At 38.5% G+C, this 25,846-nt stretch overlaps 1 protein-coding gene across 1 annotated transcript; it reads right to left on the bottom strand.

The window, feature by feature from the left end:
* Nucleotides 1–2,052: 2,052 nt before the first annotated feature.
* LOC104448421 (CBS domain-containing protein CBSX5) lies at nt 2,053–4,416 on the bottom strand. Its single transcript, XM_010062235.3, has 2 exons — nt 3,951–4,416; nt 2,053–3,166 (listed from the first exon to the last, which is right to left on the bottom strand). The coding sequence occupies exons 1-2, from the start codon at nt 4,313–4,315 to the stop codon at nt 2,311–2,313; spliced, it is 1,221 nt and encodes a 406-aa protein (XP_010060537.2). The 5' UTR covers nt 4,316–4,416; the 3' UTR covers nt 2,053–2,310.
* Nucleotides 4,417–25,846: the final 21,430 nt, after the last annotated feature.

The following is a 25,846-nucleotide window of genomic DNA, read 5'->3' as shown; positions in this document are numbered from 1 at the left end:
CTTGCCGTTTCATCCGTGTTTATAAATTCCGGTCTCTAAGTAAGATGAGAGTAAGAGCAAATGGTAGTCGTCTTCTGTATATTTTAGGCGAATCCCCCTCGGAAAGGAAGGGATTTCTTGATGATTTTAGGCAGAGCAACAGCCGCAGGAAGTCCTGGCACTTCTATTTTCACAGACCCACTCGTTCATCGTTGGTCAAATTTTGAGGTCAGGTGAACGTTTGGCTGTTCTTGCTCATGTGAAGTGGACTAAAATAATTTTCTTTTTGGACACCAATCGTGCGAGTCAACTCTAATTACGATGATAAATGCCATTCACTGTGTATCTGGTTCTCAAAAGTTTTCATCACCTTACAAAGGATAGTCTTAATCGAAATATAGAATATAAATCGCGTCGTTTTGGATAAATGAGTTAAGTTTCGACATTAGAATGGGTATGATGTCTTGTGCGGAAGAAGTGCACAGCTCGAGAAATCTGCTCTGAAGAGATTCTTGATACAGGGGCATCTCTTTTCCCGGAAGATCAGCCGGGGAATGCACTTGACTCGCCGATCATAAAGTCCTCCGATCATTTGTTATTTTGTGTCAGCAAAGATCGCAAAAGATTCACCAAAGACATACGCCCTTTTAGGCTATTAAATGTTAATATTTTTCGGAGTAGCTGCACTTATATTGTTAAAGAAACAGAGGACAGAGGGTCCTTCAGTCGCCAAACATGCAAGAAACAAGCTTAAAGAAACCATTACTCACTCACGCGGACATTAAACAATCACCTTTGCATTCTTATATATGCTCCCAGCTCCCTTCGACAAGAAACTGCGAGGTCTCCCAGAAAGTTGCAGGCTTTTTATATGCAGAAACGGAGATTAGGTGGAGTTGTCATTTTCTATAAGCATTCAATCAGATAAATCGTTAGGCCAAATTAAAAGAAACAATTATTAGTCACCCATGTGGACGTTAAGCAATCTTTCGCATTCTCCTATATGCTGCCAGCTCCCTTCTACAAATAACCTGCGAGACCTCCCAGAAAGTTGCAGATTTTTCAGATGCGGAATGGAGATTAGGTAGGGAGTTGTTCATTTTCTATAGCATTCAATCAGATGAGTCACTGACTTGTAGGCTCATTATATTGGTTTATCATTATCAAACTTCTAACAGCCAGCCACCAATCAATTCGTTGTTCCGTAGCTTTACTCATAATACAGCTATTGACCGTGCAGTGCGAAAGTTAATTCTGGGGATTGCAGACTTTGTGCTGCATCTGAGATTAACTTTGAAACTCAAACTCCAAAAAACTCTTTCTGGAAGAAGTAGAGTGTAATTTTCCCCAGTGAAGTTCAAGTTTCAAGTCAGTTCGGTTATGCGAATGGTTTCTGCAAGTGGCATTCTGAGCTCATGACACAGGAAGGTTTCTTGCAAATGCCTCAACAGAGATTATACGATTGAGGTAAGATAAGCGTTCTTGCCTCGGACCATGACCCAAATCATCGAAGAAGTCATTCAGCTGAAAATGCCTGTGCTTGAGCCCCCTGAAAATCTCATTGAAGCACGACCCATAGACATTCTCCCGTGGTGCAATTGCATCTTCTCAACGTCTTTAAACCTTCAGAATCACAACGTGTACTTAATGACAGTGGAATTCAGCTTTGATCTTTGTCAAAATAGAACACCCCTCTTGATGGAATCCAGCAGCACGGTTGGACCCAACCAACAAAAAGACCAGGATCCATCGATAAGCTGTCTTGACTTTCAACCCACAAAGGACAAACCAAGATCCTCCCAGCATCCCCATGCACATGAGGGCACATGAGGGCACATGAGGGTGAATCGTCGCGCCATAGACCCCCCCGTGATGGTACTTTTGCCCTTCTTTGTTTCTTCCGAAAATCCAAATTGACCTCAGCACCTCATTTGCCTAACGCACGGGCAAGATCTCAAACAGGATCACGATAAGATCGTGGACAAGGTCAAGATCCCCTAATCCGTCATTGTCCAAACCGACACTCCAACAAATTATTATCCAAAGTCCAAAGACATTGATGAAAAGCAGAAGTTGGGTCCATAACAACGGGAAAAGCAAACACTTTTTAGCAATAACCATACAATCCAAAGACCTAATAACTTATCAGTCCTTCCTCTCAAAATGATCAAAAAGCCACGAAAAGCTATTAAAAAAAAAAAACCACTTGCACTTTCCAAATGTCTTAAAAGGATCTCTCAAACCTACCTGATCAGCAGATAAGCTCAAGCACAGAAGAAGAAACAATAAAAAAAGAAGAACCTTTCTTGTTTCTTGTTTCTACAGGCTTGTTCAAGCCAAGTTCTCCAAATGCTCCCTCAGCACTTCGAGCATGTGGTAGAAGGTGACGATCCCGATCAAGCTACAGTCCTCCTCGATCACCCACACGTAGTTGACGCGGTGCGCGATCGCCTGGATCATCACCGCCACGAGCGAGCTCTTCGGGTTGCACACGATCGCCTCCGACCTCCTCACCAGCCGCGACGAGTAGCTGAACAACCGGCTGTTGCACCTCCCCAGCTTCCGCAGCAGCACGCTCGTCGGAGTCGCCGCCGCGCACTCCTCGTCCGACGACAGCGAGGGGTTCGAGTTGCTCGGAGAAATCGCGAACTCGTTGACCGTGGCCTGGAGACCTCGCTCCTGCAGCCTCGCCTTCACCACCCTCACGAGCTCCTCCGGCGGGCCGCCGCAGTCGATGTACGCCAGTAGGTCGCCGCAGGAGAGCGTGGCGATGGCGGCCGCGGCGGTCTCGTCGCAGGCGGCGAGCGCGAAAGATGATATCTCGCCGATCAGGACTCCGTCCCCATCGACGATGGCGACGGAGGTCTGCTCCGCGAGGGAGCGGGCGATCGCTCCGACGGCAGAGGAAGCAGGGGAGTCGTAGTCGGCGACCAGAATGTCGGCACTGACGATGCCGAGATCGTCGATGGATAGGGCGGGGATCGGAGAGAACAGTCCGATGGAGTTGAGGAGGAAGCGGACGATGTCTTCCTGCGTGAGCCAGCAGAACTCGCGGCCGTCGTGCAGAGTCGGCGTCGGCGAGGGTTTCTGGTGCTGTTTCCGTCTGGTTTTGGTGGTGAACCTGGTTACGATTGGCACCACTAGATTCTGTGCTCCTTGCAGGATGAGATCAATCGCTTCTAACAAGCTGAAACGTTGAAGAAGCACAGAACGGATCATTTCCAAAACATTAATCAGACAAATGCAAAGGTTCCCACAAGATCAAACTAGAACTTGGCTTAAATCTGATTTTTCATTATTGTTGAAAAAACAGAGGAATGAAGAAGCACAGAACGGATCATCTCTGAAACATCAATCGGACAAATTTCATTTTTCATTTCGCACGATTGGATTCTTTCATTCTTGTTGAAAAACAGAGAAATGAAGAAGCACAGAATGGATCATCTCTGAAACATTAATCAGACAAATGTAACGGCTCCCACAAGATGGAACTAGAATTTGGCTTAAAATTTGATTTCGCAAAATACCAAGCTTTCATTTCGCAAGATTGGATTCTTACACTCTAGTTGAAAAAAAAAAAAAAAAAAACAGAGTACTCTGTTTGAATTTCCAGAGCCAAGCGCATTCTGAGACGCAATCACCGAATCATGACGCGACGACGCGAGCTCGTGACAAGCGATGGCGAAGGAGAAAAGACCCGTGTCATATGAAAAAAAATTCGAATTTCTGGAGACTTCTTTTGACACTGACCTGAATTCCTACTGACAAGACACTTTCTCGACGAAAATACACAAACACAGTGTCTCCGAAAATGAAGATGAATTGCAGAGAAACGTCCGTGAAATTTACTCTCGAAGTCATTTAAGTGACGGAAGAGTCCATTCAAGGACCGACTAAGCTGCACTCGAAACGTAACAGCAGAGGGAAAATCCCGAGACCAGAAGCCAACAAGAAAAAGAGACGAGAGCTACCTGCAAGAAGGGTCGACATGGATGACGAGGCCCGGAACGTTCGGCAAGATGGCGGCGAGCGGGGCCTTCAGAGCGGAGGAAGGCGAGGAGAGGCGGCCGTCCTTGCAGAGGTAGCAGATGACGTCCACCATGCAGACCTTCCCGACGCACCGGCACCCGAACCCGCCCTCGCCCTCGGGGGCCGCGCCACCGCCGTCCGAGGAGGAGGAGTGGTCGCAGCTCCAGACGCTGAGGCAGGACTCGCCGGAGCTCCGGAGGGCGGAGAGGGCGTCGCCGACGGTGGCGGCGGCGGCGGGGAGCGACCTCAGCGCGGGCTTCCCGAGGCAGAGGTCGGACACGGTGTGGGACAGCAGTCCAGCGGCCATGCAAAGGGGAAGAGGAGGAAAGAGGGTTTCAGGGAGGTCTCCAAGGGGGTGCAGTAATGGCGGAGGATGGGGGGGTGGTGGCGATGATCTGGTGGAGGAATATCGCCCGGGCGGTGTGTGCATATATAAGGAGGAAGACGACGGTGGGGACGAGACACCTGGGAAGTGTGGCGGGAGCATGTGGACGGTACGGTCCGGTGGTACCAAAAGGTAATCGGTGGGACCCGCTCGGGTGTTCTTTTCTTTTCTTTTTTTCCTTTTTTGGGGGGGGTTGGCTCTTGCGTGGAAAAGTAATTAATCTTTTTGTCAAGTATAAGGAAAAGGACACGAGTAATCTCCTACTGGTCCAATGTAAAATATCGACCAAGAACATTTAATTTACTCGTTATGATCCTTGAACTTTAACATAAGAACTTTAACATAATATGTCGTCTTCAGATTGTGATTCGTTCGATGCAGTTTATGATTATGAAATTATAAGATTTGATATTTTTAGATAGTTTAGGAATTAGAATGGATATTTACTAAAGATTTAAAGATCTCATTACATAGATAAAAAAAATTGAGGATAAAATTTCATATTAAATTAAATTTTATGAATTATATTAAACAAATCAAAAGTTCGAAGGTGGAAATATATATTTTGCCAAATTTTATCGACTATATGTATAATTATTCCTTAAGTGGATTACCGTTAAAGGTAATACATTATAAATCACAATCGTTTATTAATTGATTATTTTAATTGCTTTATCAATTAATATAATACTGCTAAATCGACTTACTGAAAATTATTTAATTTTTTTGTTGAATATTTAAATGACCCCTATGTATCTTTTTGCCGAAAACCAGAGGAGGAATTGAAAACTCTAGCTGCATCTTCTTAAAATAATGGGCGAGCCATAGGACACAATGATCTCATAAAGCCAAACCTAGCACGTCACATTCTCTACATAATTTGAGTAGCTTATTATATTAAATTAATAAATTAGTAGAAATAATGACATAAATGATTCATAAACTTTGATTCGATATGCAAAGTCCTCTCTAAATTTTTAATTTGTATAATATGATCCTGACATTTAATGTGATATAATGTCATCCATAAATTTTAAATTTATTAAATATGATCTCTAAATAGTTGATAAATGTTCAATATAGACAATAAATTATATGAATATTTTTTAAAGTTCGAATATCATATTGAACAAATCAAAAGTTCAAGAATAACATTGCACATTAGACTAAAATTTGAAAATCGCATTGAATAAATTATAAGTTCAAGACGGCATTGCGCATTATATCAAGATTCATAAACTATTTATATGATTTTTCCTAAATTAATAAAAAAAAAAAATGACAGTTCATCGAAAATGATGGAATATCATTCAATAATATGGATGGATCGATAAGTAAATTAACAAAAAATGTTTTGGGTCCTTTGTTGATTTTGGACAAGAAAGTAAATGACAAAGAATTTAATATATGAACAATGGAAGCAATCGTTGTTGGCGATGTAAAATGCAAGAGAGTAAAGATAAAAATATGAAGTGCATAAAAACATTGAGTTCTTTGATTGATTGGGTATCTTTTACGATGAATACACTTAGAGTATTTATAACCATTTACAATGATTACTAGCGATTACATAGTTATTGAATTTGATAAAGCAAATAACTTTCTAATCTTATCCGTAGTCACAAGTCACCAATCTGAAAACATTGCTACTTGGCAATTGCATCCTATTAGTGATGACTTGGCAATTGCATCCTATTAGTGATGACTTCATCCCCAATGAAGGTCCTCGTCGTTAACTAATATTTTCTATTGGTAACTTTGTGGGAGAGTTGTCGATTTCCTTTAAATTGTCGATTATTTCGACTAAACTGTCTTCATCGACTTAGTTTGTCACTTGTGGATATAATTAAAAGTTGATCATTTTTGTGCATCAACAATTACATATCAGGGCCATATTTTATATGATTGTTCTCGTGTTATTAAAAGGCCTGATTGCTATATTTGACTAAGTGCCAAGAGGTTGGTTGTAATTGATTATAAGATGCCAACTGCTTGCTTACTAGATTATAGAGTGAGCAAAGATAATAAATGCTCCACATTAACATCGGTAGGTAATCTAATTGGCCTCTTGTCAAGTTTGGACAAGCTGTAAAATTGCAACTTGACATCAATTAATGCTGAAAGGAACATATGCGTGGCTAATGACGGCCAGGTCGCTTTCCGGGGTCTTGGTCCATCAACAAAAGTGATCAACTTTCTTGCCGCCCCAATATGTTGCCCTATCAATTAATTATTCTAAAGAATAAAAATAATTATTTTTAAGAAAATATTTTCAAATCATTCATTTTAGGTAAAATAAAGAGAGCTTATTTCACCATACTAGCCAACACTCTAGTTATGAACTCCATAGCATGTGCCATGGTTCTTCAATTTAGTTTATCATCATTTGCAACGGAATGACCCAAATCAAATGAGAGTTCTGTTTGTTAGATAAATCAATTATCTTTAAAGCTTAAACCGTTAGGAAATGACCCAAGATTTCACATGTAAACATTACTTAAAAGTCCATGCATCTAAGTTCGTCTTTACATGCAACATCAAATGGGAACATAACTAAGAGGGCCAGCAATTCATGTTAGCATGCCAAAATCTTGTTTGTAATTTGTGTTAATTCTACACGCCAAATAATTGAGCTACAATGAAAACATGTTAGTTTATGTCAATCTATAAAATTATGCGTGTTGTATTATATCATGTCATATTCATATTTTTTTCTTTGTAATTTATACTTTATTTTGTATCATTCAAACGGGTCGTGTTTGGTATTACTAAGCCATATCAAACAATCAAGCATAGACAAGAAAATAAGGAAAATAATATGAATTATTGGCAGGCCAGAAGTACGAAACGGAGCGACGAAATTTAAGCTCATGCACATGCTCTCTTATCAGGCAAACTTGTTTGTTCCACCCCCGGGACCAAAAAAGAAAAAAGAAAAAATCTTTTAGCAAATAAATCAAGGACACATGTATAACATATGTTTTATTCATTAAAAAGAAACATTAAAAGTGCATTTATTTAAAAAAATCAAAATTTAAAAAATATTTTTAAATTATTGTTGACAACGAAAAAGTATTTCGTTGAATAATTTTTCTAAGTGATATAATCAATCATTTTATGGAAAGTATTTTCCAAATTTTGAGATTTTTGTAAAACAAATGCTCTCTAAAGCGAGGGCAAATATGTGATTTGATCGGCCACTAATAGCAGTTCTTGCGACCCATTGGTTCTTCTCATAAGGAGATGATAACCCTTATGGAAGTCTTATGATATAGCAACTGATTGGACAATTAGGCTAACATGGTCCGCAAATGACAAGGAAGAAGGGTTAATTCGTGTGGGGAACCTTCTGTTTGGAGCCTTTTAAGAGGAAAATGAGGTTTGATTTATCCCATCTGGTGCCGGTGACTACTAGCCCAAGCATTCACAGTTCGCTCTCATGACATGATGGCGTGACATCAAACGTAATCCACTCCAATTTGAGCTTCAATGAAGCTGTTTCTTGAACGGGAGAGTGGTTTTTCGTCTGCCGTTTGGAGCTACAAGCGCGAGGGGACAAAAGAAAATTTTTATTTACTGGACAAATGAGGTGAATACGAAGGATCAAAGCCGGCTCTATAGCAACACCGTTGTTTTTAGTGACGACAATGTTGAGTTATCATCTTTGCATAGAGCTTTACATTTATGTTGGAAAATGAGGAAACGACCTGCAGTTTATCGTTCCATCCTTGTTCACAGATTTTCTTTTTCTTGTCTTTAACATTTCGTCTTTTCCTGGCAGATATTTTCTGATACATTTAGATGAAAAGGAGAGAGTGAAAATGTGAATTGGGGTTTTGACTGTATTGTGGACGTGGACGGACGTGTGTACCAAAGGACAACCACTGAACAATCAGTGCGCCTATCTGTATCTCACTTGCCATAACTCTTTGGATCGTGCTAGAAAAGATATTTGCCTTATCGGTCAAATCATCAGCAATTCTTACAAATCGACCGATGTAAATTAGCTAAAAAGTCGACAGAAGCATATCATAGGACAGGACGGACGATCTAAAAGAAGCTAACTAGACAGAAATGTCATTTTATTTTCATCTTTCGATAACCCAAAAGCACGAACAAGAAGATCCAATTAATTTGGATCAACCTCTAAGCCTGTAGGCCTTCGTGCAGCCCGTGACGATGAGACGTGAGCAGGCGATCAGTTCCCAAGCCAAAAGACTTCCGACGGGAGAATTACCAAAAAAGTCATAATCTATTTTAATTGTCCAATTCGGTCACTAAACTTTTTTTGGCCAATTTAGTCCTAAACATTTTACAATTATGCCAATTCAGTCCATCCGGCCAAAATTGGCCGGCCAGCGCCCGACGTGGACGCTGGCCGGCCGGCCAACCATTTTTAATAATTCTTTTTATTTTTTCGATTTTTTAATTTTTTTTTTTTTTTTTTTTTTTCTTCCTATCTTCTTCTTCCTTTGGCCGGCGCTGGCCGGCCGGCTGCGGGCGAGGGCCGGCGAGTCAGCCTCGCCGGCCCGCGAGGCTCGCCCCCGCCGACCAGGCGGCGAGCCTCGCCCGGCGACGGCGGGCCGCCGTCGCCTAGCCAAGGCGAGCTCGGTCTCGCCCGGCCATGGCGAGTCGAGCCTCGCCGGATCTGCGACGGCGGCCTCGCCGTCGGCGGCGCGGCTCGCCTTCGCCGGTGGCGGCGGGGGCGAGCCTCGCCCGCGACGGCGGCCTCGCCGGCCAGGCGAGGTCGACCCTCTCCCGGCCAAGGCGGGTCGACCTCGCCGGTGGCCGGCGAGGCTCGACCTCGCCGCTGCCGTCGCCGATCCAGCGAGGCTCGACCTCGCCATGGGTGGGCGACGGCGGCCTTGCCGTCGGCGGGCGAGGCTCGCCCCCGCCGGCCATTGGCGGGCGAGCCTCGCCTTGGGCAGGCGACGGCGGCCTCGCCGTTGGCGAGGCTCACCTTCGCCGATGGCGGCGGGCGACCTCGCCCGGCCGAGAAGAAGAAGATAGGAAGAAAAAAATTAAAAAAAATTAAAAAATCGAAAAAAAAATTATTAAAAAATCGTTCGCCGGCCGCCACGCGTCACCCACTTGGCCAATTTTGGCCGGATGGGAATTCTTTTGGTACAATTGTAAAGGTTTAGGACTAAGTTGGCCTGAAAAAAGTTTATGACTAAATTAGCACAATAGGTTAGGACTTTTTAGTAATTCTCCCGACTTCTGACCCCTCACAGCCAACTACATTAATCTTAAGAGTTTCGAGATAAGATTTAATAAATTGAAGGGATGATAAAGAGATGCACAAAAGTACTAAAATCAGCGGCGTTTCGGTGACCAGCTTCATGTTAATTTAATGAGTCATAGCAATTTTTATGCATCTTATCAATGCATACCCGATCTACGATCAGGATCGTGCCTACCAAAAACAGCAATCGCATTCACTCGTTTGCAGTTTCCGAATGACTCCAAACCGTAGCCCGGTTGTAAACTACGGTCATCATGCCACCTTCTCTTTCCGGCGATTGCAAATTCCTCGTTCGTTTTCTTTATCCCTCGTAGCTTGTCTTTATACGGCCCGCACGTAGGAGGGGCATCGAGTGTGCAAGAGTGATTTTTTCAAATATCACTAAATTGAGCGACGAATATTCTGTCTTCCTCTCCATGAAAGATGTCGTCGGTTTGCTCATCAAGTTGGAGAAAGGGACGAGCAGCATCTGCCGTCAGCGTGGGGTCGAGGAAGCTTTCCCTTTCACGATCGGCTGTCTAAGCATTGATGCAAATCAAATGGTCCTTGGCATCCGGCGGATTTTCGCACAGAGATGTCGATGTCCATAATTAATGCATTACTTTCATTGACAATCCTCATCGATCGAGCTAGTCTATTACAAGGAGTTGGCAATTTTCCGATTTTAATAGACAAGTATGACACGAAAGGAACATATATAGAGCTCGGGATGGTCAGGTCGCTTTCTGGAGTTTTGGTCCATTAGCAACTTTAGAGGAAGTGACGATCGACTTTTTATTGCGAAAATATTTCGTGCGCTACTTTGATAGGTTAAATTTTTTTAATAAGTGGTTGGATATTTGATATACCTCCAAATCTAAAACAGGTAACCAAGTTATTATAAATTAGAAGTTATTTCGAGGTCAATCAACCTCTTGTTCGAGATATTTCACCATGCTGGCCAACGCTCTATATATGAACTCTGTGATCCATCTATTGGTCTTAAACTCACTTTTCTCCTTATTAAATAAATATATATTCTTCAAAGTATAAGCTGCTGAGAAATGACGTGTGGTTTTATATGTATGTATGTACACATATGACTTAGCACTTCCTATCTCTAAGTCAGTCTTTACGTGCAACACGGGATGTGGACATAATTAAGACGTCTGGCAATTCGTGTTGGCATGTCATTGTTGTATTGTAATTCATGTCAGTTCATGTGAGCTAGAAGCGTGTTAGTTTTGATTCTACATGTCAAATAGTTGAATAAGAAAACGGGTTAATTCATGTTAATTTATAATGTTAGGAGAGTCATACCTTGTCATATTAGGATTTGTCTCACTTTAATTTGTGTTTTTATTCTGTGTCATGCGAACGAGATGTATCCAACATTGCTAGGCCTTAGCAAATAGGCAGCCGGAGACAAGAAAACAAGGAAAAAAAAAAGACGAATAACAGGCATGGTAGTGTCCTGATTAAACTCATGACATACTTGATATTGTGCTGGACAAGTTGTTTATCTTAAAAGTTTGAACTTTTAGAGAACAAGTCAACAAACACATATTTTATAGATGTCAATTTAATTATGAAGTTTCTAATTTGTCAATTTAATCTTAAATCTTTACACAAAATTTCAATATAATCATTTCGATTAATTTTCTCCAAAGAATCCATGATATGATGGTCCAGTCATCGACAACCGTCCTGCATAGCACGTCGTCATTAGCAATTTCAAGCGTAAATTAGCCGAAAATACTACATTGGAATTTCACATAAAAATTTGAGAGTTTATAATTGAATTGATATCTCTACAATAAATTTTACAATTGATTGAATAATTTTCCCAACACGCTATCACGTTCTATTATTTTATTATGTAGGTGTTGGGCGAGGCCAATTAATGGGAGGCGAAATGTGATTTGAGTTCTCTAGACGCTCATCACCACGCACTAATGCTGATTAACCTTTTGATTTTTCGGCGTCAATGAAGGTCTCATGATAGTCATTGATTGGTCAATTAGGCTAATAAGTCCGCTAATGAAAAGCGAAAGGGTGTCAATTTGTGGGGACCTCTTGTGGAGCTTCTTAGAGGGGGTGAGGTTTCTTATCTGGTGCTGGTGATGATTACTAGCCAAGGAATTCACAGATCCACCCACTGGACTTGATGGTGCGACCAAACCATAATTCACTCCAAATTGAGTTTCGACGAAAGCTGTTTCTTCAACGGAGGAGGTTTTTTGCTAGTTATTTTTGAGAGAAAATTATCTGAAAAATCTTAAATCTATTTACAAAGATTGTCAATCCGGTCCTAAATCAAAAAGACTAAATTAACGAAATAAAAATGCTTAAAACTGAATTGATGGCTGAACAACAGGTTTAGAACCTTTTTTTTAATAGTTATCCCATGGTGTTGATGTTCAAGCAAGATGGAACAAAAGAAAATTCATTAATTAGATTAACGAGGTGTATATGGAAAATTAATGCCGACTTTAACGAGACAAATTATAGTGGGAGATGGGTCGTGCATTCTTGTTTATTTAGTTTCATACTTATACATGTATGTATGTATGTATGTATGTATGTATGTATGTATGTAATTGTATGTGCCGGTAATATTGGTTAACTTATATAACAAATCTAGCTGATATCCTGCTTATGAGTGTACACATACTATCTTGTGAAGCATCACTAAAGGGAACAACATCATTTTTCAGTCGATGAGCACACAAACTACTCTGCTCAAATTAACCAGATTCACCACCAACCTTTCCATCTATGTTTGAATAAATGATGAAATTTATCCAAAAAGTCATAAAAATCTTGTCAGTTTAGTTTTAAATTTTTCAATTTTGCCAATTAAATCATAAAACTCTTGAGAATTTACCTATTGAGTTTATTCGGTTAATTTTGATCGCAAATCACTTATATGGACATTACTAGCACTAATGTGGATAATTGTTGTAATTTTTCAAAAAATTGATTTTTTAAAATCATTTTAATTAATTTTTTGTTTTCTTTTCCTTTTATTTATGTGCCACCCTCGCTAGTTGCAAAGGCAACACTCATACTAGGTGAGGGCCACCTTGGTCACTTATAGTGCCGCCTAGGCAAGGCCATCACTGACCCATTGATCATGGTTGAGGGCCTCAGTGCTCTCGCCTACGGCCCACGGGGCTATAGAGGACTTACCCATGGCCATCAATCCCACACCGACCACAGGTGAAGCAACCCTCACCTAGAATTGGCAAGGGCCTTTGTGCCTTCACCCGTGATCGGCAAGGTCACAATAGCCTCGGGCACAGCCTTCGCAACCAATGAGGATCGTCCTCACCTTGCCAATATAGAAAGAAAAAAAAAAAAAGCAAATAAAAAATTAAAAATTAAAAAAAAAATTAACAAATATCTTTTTAAAAATTATAAAATCATTCATGTTTGTATCATTGTTATACATAAGATAATCGGAATTCATATCGATGATTTCCGATTAAAATTAGTAAAGATAAACTCAATTAGTAAATTATCAAAATATTTAAAACTTAATTAGTTGAAATATTTAGTATTGAATTTGTGAAAGTGTAATAAATTTAAAAAAAAATTAGATAATTTTAAATATTTTCTTTTTATAACATTACATTTTCTGGTAGATACTTTCTGATATTTACCGGGGGTGGGGGAAGAAAGTGAAATCGGGGGTCCACTGAATTGGGTCATTGACAGATATGTCGTACAAAAGGACAATAATTTCAAAGTCAGTACGCTTACCTGTCTCCCAATTGCAATAATTCTTTGGATCGTCCTTGAAAAGATATATATAATATATAAGAGTGGTTCGCTAACTTCGCTTTCTTATCAGCCGGAGAACCAGAAATTTCGAACAAATCAACCGATATTAATTAACTAAAATCAACTTGAGCATCAACAGGACGGGAAGGACGATCGAAAAGGAAACGAATTAGATAGAAATGTCATTTTTACTTTCATCTTCCGAGCGAAAATCCAATCATAGATGTGCTTCCTAGCCTTTGGGCAGTCGATAACGAGGAGAAGTGAGCAGGTGATCGGCTTTTGAACTGAAAATCTTCCGACTCCCCGATAGTTAACTATTTTTTTTAATTGGAAGGACAGCAAAACAATATGCAAAAGTAGTCAAAGTAAGGCACTTTTCGCCCGTGTTTGATTGATTACTCCTAGACCTTGTCTATGTTATAATAATGCGAATCACGACAAAACTCTTGTCCTCATGGTTTCATTATCGGGCTTGGTAGGTGAGATTGCAAGTATCTTACCTAAGTTAGAGAGTTGTCATTCAAAAACTTAGATAACTTAAAGAAATCACACACATTAATATTGCATGCCCGGTTTAATATAGAGTTCCTGTTCTTGATGTAAAACATATAATATTATCGATTAGGATAACAATGATTTGACATAAATTTTTCATGCGTTCACGGTCTTACATCCTTCTAAATATTATTCTACTACTTCTCCCAAAAACCAATTTCGCAATTTTATAGGGTCGTAATTGGCTTGATCCAAGATGCCGTGTTAAACATTATGTCGTGCTAATCTTGGTCACAAAGCTTGAGGAGTCAGGATTGCCGAGCTAATCTTGGTCACAAAGCTTGAGGAGTGAGGACCGCTTAGCAAAAGTAACTCTAATCATTCGTTTATAGTTGAGATGTGGATCCCTAGAATGCTAATATTTAGCAGAAAAGACACTTAAGTATTAAAAGTTAAGAAATGTACACCTAAATGTCAAAATTAAAGCAAAATTGATCAGTTAAGTGCCAATGATAAGAAAATCCGACTAAAATGTCGACGTGGTATTTTTTCGACGAGACAAGTGCAAAACAACATCATTTTGCACATTGACATGGCTAGATAAGCCAAAATGACATTGTTTTACATCCTATCATGACTTAAAAAACCAAAAATGACTTCGTTTTGCCTCTTATTTAAATTTTAATATAATTATTAATTCAACTAAATTCAAAACTAAAATTATTAATATTTAAAAAAAAAAAAACGTTGCAAGCTTTGGGCAAGGGCTGCGCAAGTCATCACTGCTGCCTCACCATTATCGTCGAGAAGGGTTGATGACAATGGGGGGAGGGTCAGCCGGTGTTGTCGGGCCCTGGCCAAGGGCTAACGACCTTGGCCAAGCGATAGTGAGGGCCTATAAGCCCTCCCCTAGATCTAGGGCAAGTGTCACAACCCTTTCCCAGATCCGACAAGGGTTCTCGGCCCTCGCTTGGTCGGGCCAAGGGCCATTGTCCACTAGGGGCAAGGGCTTGCAGGCCCTCGCCACCATTTGGCCAAGGTCATCATCCCCTAGTTAGGGCTCGGCAACCCCGGTCGACTCTACCCTTGGCGATTGTGGTAAGACGGCGGGGAGGGCTTGCATAACCCTTGCCGTTCTGCCATTTTTTTCTAATTTAGTTTTAAATTTAATTTAATTAATATTTATGTTAAAATTCAAGTCCAAGGCCTACTTAGCTCTTTGGTGAGCTACGCAGGCGAATTATATTAATAAAAAATTGCAACGTAAAATTTTCAACTAGGATCACTGGACTTAGTACTCAAGTATCTCAAGTATCCTAATTAAAAAAAAAAAAAACACTTAAGTGTACCTTTATATAACTTTTGGCATTTAAGTATTCCCTGTGTCAAATTTTGGCAGTTCTTTCGCCATTTGTAGTTTGTGAATGACTCCAAACTATAGTCTGGTCATGTGCTATGACCATCGTACCACATTTTATTTGTTTTCGTTTTGCTTTTTATCTGTAGAAATATTATCTCATACTGCTTGATGGGTCATTCATGCTCTTTAAATTTATGTGGTCTTCCTTTACCTATAATTTTAAACTTTTAAGTCGGACTTTCTAATATTAACTATGGGAAAATTACCAAAAAAATCCTAAATTTATTACACTTGTGTTAATTTAATCTCACAATTTGCCAATAAAATTCTTTTGGCCAATCTTAATCGGAAGACGTTGAAGTGGATAATTTTTAATTTTTTTCTTTTATTTCCTTTCCTTTTCATCAGTGGCCGGTAGGTGATGGCCATAGACCGAGCATGGGCGAGGGCAAGACTTGCGAGCCACAAGCAAGGGACGACCTTGCCAAATTTGGGGAAGGGCCACCCTCACAAGCCATAGGTGAGGTTGGCCCTCGCCCAAAATATTACAAGGGTCATTGGGCCCTCATCAGCTACAACAAATCAAAAAGAGAAAAAAGAGAAAAAAAATACTTTTTGAAAAATTCGCAAAAATTGTCATTATCAATGCTTTGAATGTGTTACGAATGACGATTGACATCAACCTTAATGACTTTCAAATAAAATTGGTCGAATGGATTACATTAATAAATTGTCAAAATGTTTATAATTGAATCAGCCAAATTTAAAAGTTTAGAATTGAATTAATACAAGTAAAATAAATTCATAATTTTTTTTGGTAATTTTTTTCATTATCTATCGTCAAGTAATGGCGGAAAAACATTATTAATTTCTTCAATTTTCTAGTTCGGCTTCATTCGGCCCACATGTCGGAGGGGTTCGATGGGATGTTGTCCTCTGTTGCATCAAGTGGGGCAAGACTAGCTATCAAGTTGTCACTGAACTGACCAATGGATGTGTCGTCTCCCTCTCCATTAAGGGTGTCAGTTTGCCCATCAAGTCGGAGAAAGAGGCGAGCAATATTTGCCATCAGCCCGCGGTCGAGAATCGCCGAACACTGCAAGCATTGCCTTTTTTTCCTTATCACTGTACCTCCACGAACCCACGTTTTTTCTCCGGAGTCTTGACAGTACTGTATACCACGCCAAGCAATGATGCAAATCAATTGGTCCGTGCCATGCGACTGATCTTCCCACATATATGCTTTCAAAATGAAAAAAAAAACCACTAATTTATGGATTGAGTAAGACACGAGCAAGAATTTCGACATGCAACTCACATATGGAAATCAATCATTCGTTAGGGAGAAGTCCATAAACGTTTATTCCTCAATAAGTCAAACCATGTGACCATCATATACTTTCATTAGGTCCACAACTTGGATTATTAATTACTAGGTGAATGTGATGTAGGGAAGGATATAGGGGTGAGCAAGACAAATCGATCGCACTCGGAATCGTTCAGACTAGACTAAATTGATCTAATTCCTCATTCCTAAAGGGGAACCAATATTCAGCCGATCCAATTACGAGTTCCATGAGGGGAACTAGACCTAAACTGGACCGAACTAGATTGCCGGATTGCTTTTTTCTTTTTTCTTTTCTAAATGTAAACATAATAATCTAAAGTCCTTCACACAGCCTCCTCTTGCTTTCCTCTTTTGATCTTTCCACAACGCTCATGCCTCCACTTTAGCTGAACTCACATTGGGGCATGTTTGACCAAATTATGTGTTCAATTAGAGTAAGTTTATTGATTGGAATGTAGTTCAAATAAAAGTGATACAGACAAGATACTTGTTTATGATGGAAATCTATTTGGGTAACATGAGATTTTGTTACATACCATTTTAAAATGTTCACGATGAGATGAGAATGTGATGGTTATGTTTTAGACAAACTTGTTTACTTCGGCCATGAAATTTCATTGCAAGATAGTGTGCCTATAATGATTGGTTCCATTGAACCAACAGAGAACTAGTCTGATCTAGCTCCCAATTCTGGAAATTGGAAACCAGTTCAGTTCCCCGTTCTTAGGTAGGACCAGACCTGATTGGGTCACACCTAGAAGGAAACTAGGCAATGGCATAGAGGTAGTGAACTATACGCTTTGAAGAGAAGCACAAGAACGTGATGGGACCTTGGGAGCATATGATAGGCAGTGGGACTGATTGCACCATACGACATTCTTATAAGAACCTTGCAACGACGGTCGCTTCTCTTCTCTTTCGGCGGGCCTCTACTTTTGCTGCTTCAATCCATCATCTCTCTTTTGGGAGGAAAAAGGAAAACATCAGGCAAATATAAAAAGGAAAAACATCTGGTATGTATCGATAGACTATTTAAATATTAAAAAAAAAGCATTTATTTTATGAAAAACTCAAGATTTGAAAAATATTTTTCAATGATTGATTGGTCATTTAGACAAATTTGTCAATAGAAAATGTCTTCATTATTGACAATAATTTATACTTAATCATTTTCGTGAGCAATGGGAATATTTCTTATTCATTTTTATAATAAATGACACAAGTAGTCATCTTTCGGAAAAAGCTTTCTAAATCATTCATTTTCTGTTAAATAAACACATCATAAATCACACTTTAACAGTTTCAGCTTTTAAGAACAAACACATCTTGAATCACACTTTCATCTAATAGCTTAAGTTTTTAAAATAGTTGGCAATGATCCAATCAAATTCGCACATAATGTTAAAGGAGAAGCTTCAAATGGCCTCTTTGATTAAATATCAAACATGTCTTAATCTAAGACTATATTAAACAGCAAACGGAGACAAGATAACAAGGAAAATAAGAAGAATAACAGGGCGGGGAAAAAGATGAAAAGCAACGCTGGAATGTAAGCTTGTGACTTGTGCTCTGATACCATATCAAGTAAATTGCTCATCCCAAAAGTTAAAACTTATAGAAAATAAGTCAATATTATTTGTATAACGTCCATTTTTAGCAATGAAAAAGGGAGTAGCAAGTGTTTGCAATATTGTAGCCAGACCCACTATTAAATATATGTCGACTTCTTCCTTAAGCTAAGATTGAACATGGGTTATCGCCTCTTATGAGAAGGAACCAATGAGTCACAAGAACTGCAATTGTATGCATGTTAGCTGAGGCCAATCAATGGGAGGTGAAATGCAATTGAGAGGAAAAAAAAAAGTTGGTGTTAACACTTGTTATCTTACCTGAGACACTCGTCACCACGCACTTATGCCAATTGACCCTTTTTTAGCGTCAATCAACGTCTCACGATAGTAATTGATCGGACAATTAGGTTAATTAAGTCCGCTAAGCAAAGGGAAAAAGGGAGTAATTTGTGGGGACCATAATTTTTAGCAACGATGGGTATGGAGAATGAAAGCTGACTTAGTGGCAAGCATGAACATTGCCTCAACATTAATTTACAACGAGCCGTGAAACAGACAACTTGCTTTTCCTGTTCTTTCGATTCTAAATGAAGAAAACAGATTCGCAGACTTGCGGGAGATCTCTTGTAAGGCGAAAGTCCTAATCTATTGATTACGGTTCTATATGTTTATACGGTGAAAACATAAAAGTGACCATAAAAGAATTTCAATTGCTATGTGGCCCTACATTCCCTTTTTGCATAATGAATTATCACAAGGGATCTAAATTAAAGATTTAATACGCTGTCTCACGATACCATCTTCCTCCCAGTCATCGAAGGAACTACATATTAATCTCCAAATATTGATTTTTTTTTTCCGGGTCAGTTTTACGTCCACTCTCCCACGATAACAGCCTTCTTGGTCGGATTCCACTATGCAATCAACAAGAGATTACAACTCCGAGTGCAAACACTTAGTAGTAGATCACACTTTTCAAATTCTCCTTAAATACACAATTCAGTATCCCTGAGAATCGGAACTCTTTTAAGTCTCTTGGTTTCCAAATATTGATTTTTTCTTCAATCAAATCAATCTTGGGTCACTAGTGAACGCATCGAACTCTGCTCAAATCAAATACAATCGAAATCTATGATTAAATTAACAAGATTTATAAGGGATTTCACCATCAGCTATGCGTGCATATTCAAGTTGGAAAGTGATGCAAAGTGTCATAATAAAATGATAATATCAATATGAGATTTGTTAATGACAAAAGGTAATAAGAGATGCACTACTTATCGATCACGATCAATCAAAAAAGATTTTTCCAGCGGGCATGCACGCTTTCCTTTCTTTTGCAAGGACGTCATTCTGAATGTTCCATCAAGCATAAATTTTCTTGTCATCATCTTCTTCTTTTTTGTTCTTTTCTCGCCATTCTGCTTGATCTTGATTTTTTTTGCCCTTTAAGACCTATTATCGTTTCTTTTTCGGAGTGCTAGTATGAGATATTTAAGAACACAGAAATTTATAGTGGTTCTGATTTTCGGGGATTACAACTCCGAAAAACTTAGCAGCGGTATTTCAAATCTGAAGAGACAAGTATATGATCTAAAGTCGCTTAGACTTTGGTCCACTCTGATCTCAAATACACTTCCAAACTACCGTTGAATCCCGAAATCGTCTTCCAATATACCCATTGATGATTAAATTAACAAGATTTACCGACCATACAAACGAAATCTTGGTTTCCATAAGTAAAGCGTGTCTTGTCTTCAATCAAATCAATCTTGATGTGGAATCCAAACCGACCTATGTTGGAAAGTTACGATTCATCGAAAGTAAAGTGTCTTGAGACTTTACAGCTTTTATCGACTTTACAACGTAGCTTTACAACTGGGCATGCACGCGCAAGGAGTCTTGTAGGGTCAGCCCGTTATCCTCTACATGATCTTCTTTACTTTTGTTTTTATTATCGTTTCTTTTTCAAATCAAATACAATCGAAATCTGATGATTAAATTAACAAGATTTACCACCATCAGCTTCCTGATTTCGTCCGTAGCGGGAAAAGAACGTAGGGTCAGCCCCGTTCACAGATCTTCTTCTTTTGTTTTTATTATCGTTTCTTTTTCGGACAGATATTTCCTGATTTTCGGGGAAAAAGCAGCGTCAAATCTGAATCGAGGGTCCACTGTTGTAATGGTATTGTGCAGATATGTCGTAGAAAAGAACCGCTATTTTATGCAAAAAGGCCCGGAAACCGGTTAGGTCTGGCATTTGTTTAATGCAAATGACCCCAACTCCACACGACTTGAAGGCATTCGATGGGGGGAGCGGAATATGAATGGGTGAATTCCAAGTGCCGAATAAAAAACCCTCCGATTCCCTTACCGAACATACCTATCCGAAAGAGATAACAAAATAATACCCAAAAAAGTTATTGAACTGAGGATATACTGTGACGATTATGATATCAATGTTATATTTAAGGGAAATAGGAGTGTCAGATCTGAATCGGGGCTCCACTGTTGTAATGGTATTGGGCAGATATATCATAGAAAAGAACCGCTATTTTATGCAAAAAGGCCCGGAAACTAGTTAGGTCCGGGCATTTGTTTAATGCAAATTACCCTAACTCGGCACGACTTGCCGTATTCGATGAGGGAGTGAGTTATTGAACTGAGGATATACTTTGACGATTAGGATATCAATGTCATATTTCTGACGCATTCGCCTTCTTTCATCCTTCCTCACATTACTTTGCTTCTTTTCCCAAAAACATCTCATGCCTAACGAAACAGCAACTCCAATTAATCTTTTGCAGTTTAAGAATGACTCCAAACCGTAGTCCGGTCGTATACAACAATGGTCGCACCGCCCTTTTCTTCTTTGTCTCTTTGCTTTATCCATCAATATACGGTGTTCTTGTCCTCTAGACAGATTTGTACAGGAGAACGACATTGGAGCAAAGATCGGCGTTGCTTATCATCGGCAGTTAGATATCTAGATGAAGATTCCTCAAAAACATTATTGCATTGTGGGTCCTAGACTCCTGGCTTGGCTCATAAAGTCCACATGGAGGAGGGTTTTTTTTTTTTATTTATCTTTTTTCTTTTTGTGTCTTTTACCAAACTAAGTCTGTTGTCTCGTTCTCCATGAAAGACGTCTGTCTGTTTGCTCAAGAAGTATGAGGAAGACATGAGCAATATCTGCCATCAACGTTGGGTTGAGAAGCTTTTTCCCTTTGCCTGATCAGTTGTACCACCGCGAACCCACGTTTTTCACTGAACAATGATCCTGACACTGCTTTACCACACCAAGCATTGATGCACATCAACTGGTCCGTCGCATGCGGTGGATTGTCATACATATGTTCATTTATAGTGAAAAAACAAAAACCCTACCTCAAGTATACAATTAATGCTATCATGGCATGCACTGATTTTATGAATTAGATAAGACACGAGCGAAGAAATTTCGACGAGTGGCTCAAATATGAAATCGCTCGCTACCGAGAGATCTTAAATCCGTTTATTCATCAGTAATCCACAGCTTCGACGATTAATTACTGCATGACTTTAAGGTAGAGAGATGGTAAAGTAGGGTAGGAAACTGTAAGGCAGTGGCATCAGATAAAGCAGTGAAGCATGAGATGGGAAAGCATCCGTACGTTTCGCATGTGAGCGGTTCAGTACAAGAACGTGATGGGACTTTGGCAGGATGTGATAGGCAGTGTCACTGATTGCACTACACGACATTGTTATAAGAAGCGTTCATCGACATTGTCGCTTATCTTCCCTTTCCGCGTGCCTCAACTTGCGTGCCTTTTAATCCATCGTCTCTCTCTTTTGAGAGGACAGAAGGAGCGTCATCGAAGTGTGAACAACACCATGAGCTTAAAAGCCTCTTCGGAGACGAGACAGACAATGTTAAATTTGATTTCTGAATGTTTTGTCGGCATTCAATTTGGTAATCAAACTTTTTTTAGGATCATATTAACAAATTATAATCTTCGATTCGAATGAATTTGGCCCATATTGCTAACATGACAAGCCAATTCAATCACGGGATCTATATTTCTTTTTGGTCAAAGTAGGATCCATATTCACTAGCTATATAATGAGAGATTAATATAAAAGTCATGAACCTACTATACAGATTTGAATTCAATTATAAACATTTAATTATTTGTCAATATAACTCTTCTAGATAATTTTGCCTGGCAATTATTGAAATAGATGCTAATAATTTTATGTGATACTATCAACTAACATAAACAATTTTTTTCTTTTTTAATTTTTCTGAAATTTGTATAAAATTTTGGAGTTCATTTATTCTTTTATCCTTCTTGTTCCAGGTCATAGGCAAGCAACACTTGTCCTCGCTAGATCCAATGAGGTTGCACGTTGTTTAAGGTTGGCGAGATTGGCCCTTGCCTATGGTTGGTCGTCAATCATTGCTAAGGCCCAACAACCAACATAATTGCTAACATGGAGGCTATTGGCTTTATGTGACAATGCTGACATTGATGTACATTATTCATTATTATCAATGGTTTATAACTAAATTAGTTAAATTGAAATATTTATGGCTACATTGACATTCACATAATAAGTTTATGATTCTTTAGTAATTTTTCTGCTGGTGAAAATTTGGCTATTGAAGCGTTCGACTATGCTGAGAAATGGAGAGAGAGGGAGATGTATGAGTGTTATAAAATATAATTGTTTAGAAATTCAATTACCCACTTGCACTTTATACCATGATTTGACACACCAACTAGATAAAACCAATTTCTCACCATAGCATTTCCTTTTAGAGGTAGGCCCAAGGTTACCATCATTAAACGCGTGCTTTGCAGCCCAACAATACAATGGGCCGCAGATCTAATTCTTTTTCGAGAACAGCCGCGTATCAAATTGACACTACAGCAAAACAACTAGTGGGCCGAGCCGAGACAAGCTCTGTCTCATCTCTTTTGCGCCACGAGGTCAAAGCTTTATTCACCCTCCCCGGCCCATGTTATGTTGGGTTTCGATTGGTGGACGAAGGGTTGCGTCCATTATATAAATACATATTTCAATCAATATTGACATGCCCTAGCAAATAATCACTTAGTTTCAAAAGATACTTCAGAGGAAACTGAAAGCGGTCCCCACATATCTTCGTAAGAATTCAGTTGGCGATAATACGATCACGATGGTGACGGGTTATTGCGAGCGACAGGTGCTCAACAGTTGAATTTTTCCAAGGAGATCACCAAGGGAATGTTCACGCGCGTAACTCGACAATCCACCCCACGTTTGAGGTCGGTGCTAAATTTTGTTCCCTATTCTCTTTCTTCATATCAAAAGAATACCTTCAACTAGAGAGATCGCTAAGAGGGAGTTTGGGCTCATCAATATATTAAGTTTGATCTATCTTTACTTAAAGTAAATGTGTTATGAGTCAATTAAAATATATTAACTATTCGACATTACACTACTTCTTCGAATGGGGCTTTTTTAACCCATGTCATGTTGGGTTTCAATTAGGAGATTGCCCGTTTGGTTCGGCTTTTGGGGAATGCATTTGCAGAAATGTAAATACCTTTGGGTGAAATGGGGTTTTCCGAAATGCAAATATCAATTGGTAAAATTTGCATTGAGAAACAACTTTGGCCAAAATACCGTTTAGTAAAATTTGCATTTGTAATTAACTTTTATTAAATTTAAAAAACAAAAATATGTTTATATTTTTTTTTTTAAGTCTGGCCACCGGACCGCCGAATTCGGCGGCCGAACCGCTTGAATAAAAAATATAAAAATATAAACATAATATATATAATAGATATATATTTATATAAAAAAATTGGAGAAAAAAATAATAGATATTTATAAATATATTTATAAATAAAAAAATATATTTATTAAAAATAGTCATAAAATATATATAAAATATTTTTATATATAAAATTTATAAACATAAATATATATTTATATAAATATAAAAAAATCAGAGAAAAAAAATGTTTATATCTATATATTTATAAAAATATATAAAAATAAAATATATAAATATATATAAAATATATATTTTATAAATATATATTTATTAAACATAAAATATAAAAAAAAATATAGATATGTCTATATTTTTTTTATATAAAATATAAATATAAAGTATATATTTTTATATAAAAATATAAACATATTTATTTTTTTTTTATATTTTTTTATTTGGGCGGTCGATCGACTTCTTCACCTAAAGATGAACAATACCTAAAGTTGCATTAAAATGCAACTTTCCAAAGGACTTCAAGAACCGCTACATTGGGCTAAAAGCCCTTAGAGCCACTTAGAGATGCAATTGCATCTCACCAAAGTTGTGCAAAAAAACGAACCAAACACCTTTGCATTTAGCCAATGGACTTTAGAGCCAAATGAGCATTCCAAATACTGAACCAAACAGGGCCTAAGCGCATACATGATAACAATTATGTTTCTTTGTTTTTCTATTTTTCTATTCTCGAGAATAGGTTTGGAACAAAATTCTATTTGGTAATGCAATTTCATTTCTCTATTTTAGAAACAAATTTTTACTCCAAAAATAGCTTTGGAACAAAAATTAGAAGTATAATGTTTTTACTTTTTTTATTTCTGAAACAAAAATGAGAAATAAAAACTCTTTTATTGCCATTGCTCGGGAGAAATAAATTTTGCATCGTTATTAAATGAATTCTATTTTAAGAATAGAAATTTTGTGTTGTTATCAAACGCGCATTTTTCCTTATAAATTCATCTAAGAAATAGAAACATAATTATCAATTTTGACCATAAATTGATTTCTAAAATAGAAGGATTATCATTTGCACCCAAATTGGTCCATCTATTAATGAGTTAAAGCTTATGAACAAATAATTATTTCAACCAATATTTCTTTTTTTAGTATGATATTTCAATCAATATTGGCGTGCCCTAGCAATTTCACAAAATAATCTAGAAGAAACGGAAGGCTACCCCGACATTTCTTCGTAAAAATTCATTTGGCAATAATACGGTCGCAATGGTGATGGATTAGAGTGCTCAACCGTTGAAATTGTTCCAGAGAGATCACCAAGGGAATATTCACGAGTGTAGCTGGACAATCCACCCCTCATGTTTGACCTCAGTGCTAAATTTTGTTCTCTATTCTCTTTTTCATACTGAAAAAATACATTCATCCAGAGAGATCACTAAGAAAGAGTTCGGGCCCATGAATATATTCAATTGGATATATCTTTACCAAAAATAAATGAGTTATGAGCTAATTAAAACATATCAAATATTCAATGTCACACTAATTCTTCGATATGGGCATTTTTAACACAATTTACATGGCCATTTCATCAATCCCCTTCACCGATAAACTCAATGTTAGATATGCTCTCCCTCGATTCATATATCTTTGGTATCAACATGTTTAGAGTTGAATTTCCAACACCCACATTTATTTCTAGTCTCTTTCTCCAAGTTGAACCATAAAAGCTACTGTTGGGCTTGTATTTTAGACCACAAAGCTTGCTTTAACTCTAAGTCTTTTCTGCTAGACCAAACCATTTATTTGTTGAGATATTCATCAAATATTGATTTACATTGGAAGTGAGCCACCAATTAACCATCAGCTTTGATATTAGTTGCTCGGAGTACATAACAAAAACTCAAT

Source organism: Eucalyptus grandis, chromosome 6 (assembly GCF_016545825.1).
Source record: "Eucalyptus grandis isolate ANBG69807.140 chromosome 6, ASM1654582v1, whole genome shotgun sequence".
NCBI lineage: Eukaryota > Viridiplantae > Streptophyta > Magnoliopsida > Myrtales > Myrtaceae > Eucalyptus > Eucalyptus grandis.
The sequence above is the reverse complement of the archived record's forward strand: the minus strand, read 5'-3'. Positions and strand labels throughout refer to the sequence as shown.

What these genes read in the sequence shown, in the direction of transcription:
- LOC104448421 (XM_010062235.3), bottom strand. Translation starts at nt 4,315, where the DNA reads ATGGCCGCTGGACTGCTGTCCCACACCGTGTCCGACCTCTGCCTCGGG. An exon ending in CATGTCGACCCTTCTTGCAG is followed by an intron (nt 3,167 to 3,950) that starts GTAGCTCTCGTC and finishes TCAACGTTTCAG; the next exon opens with CTTGTTAGAAGCGATTGATC.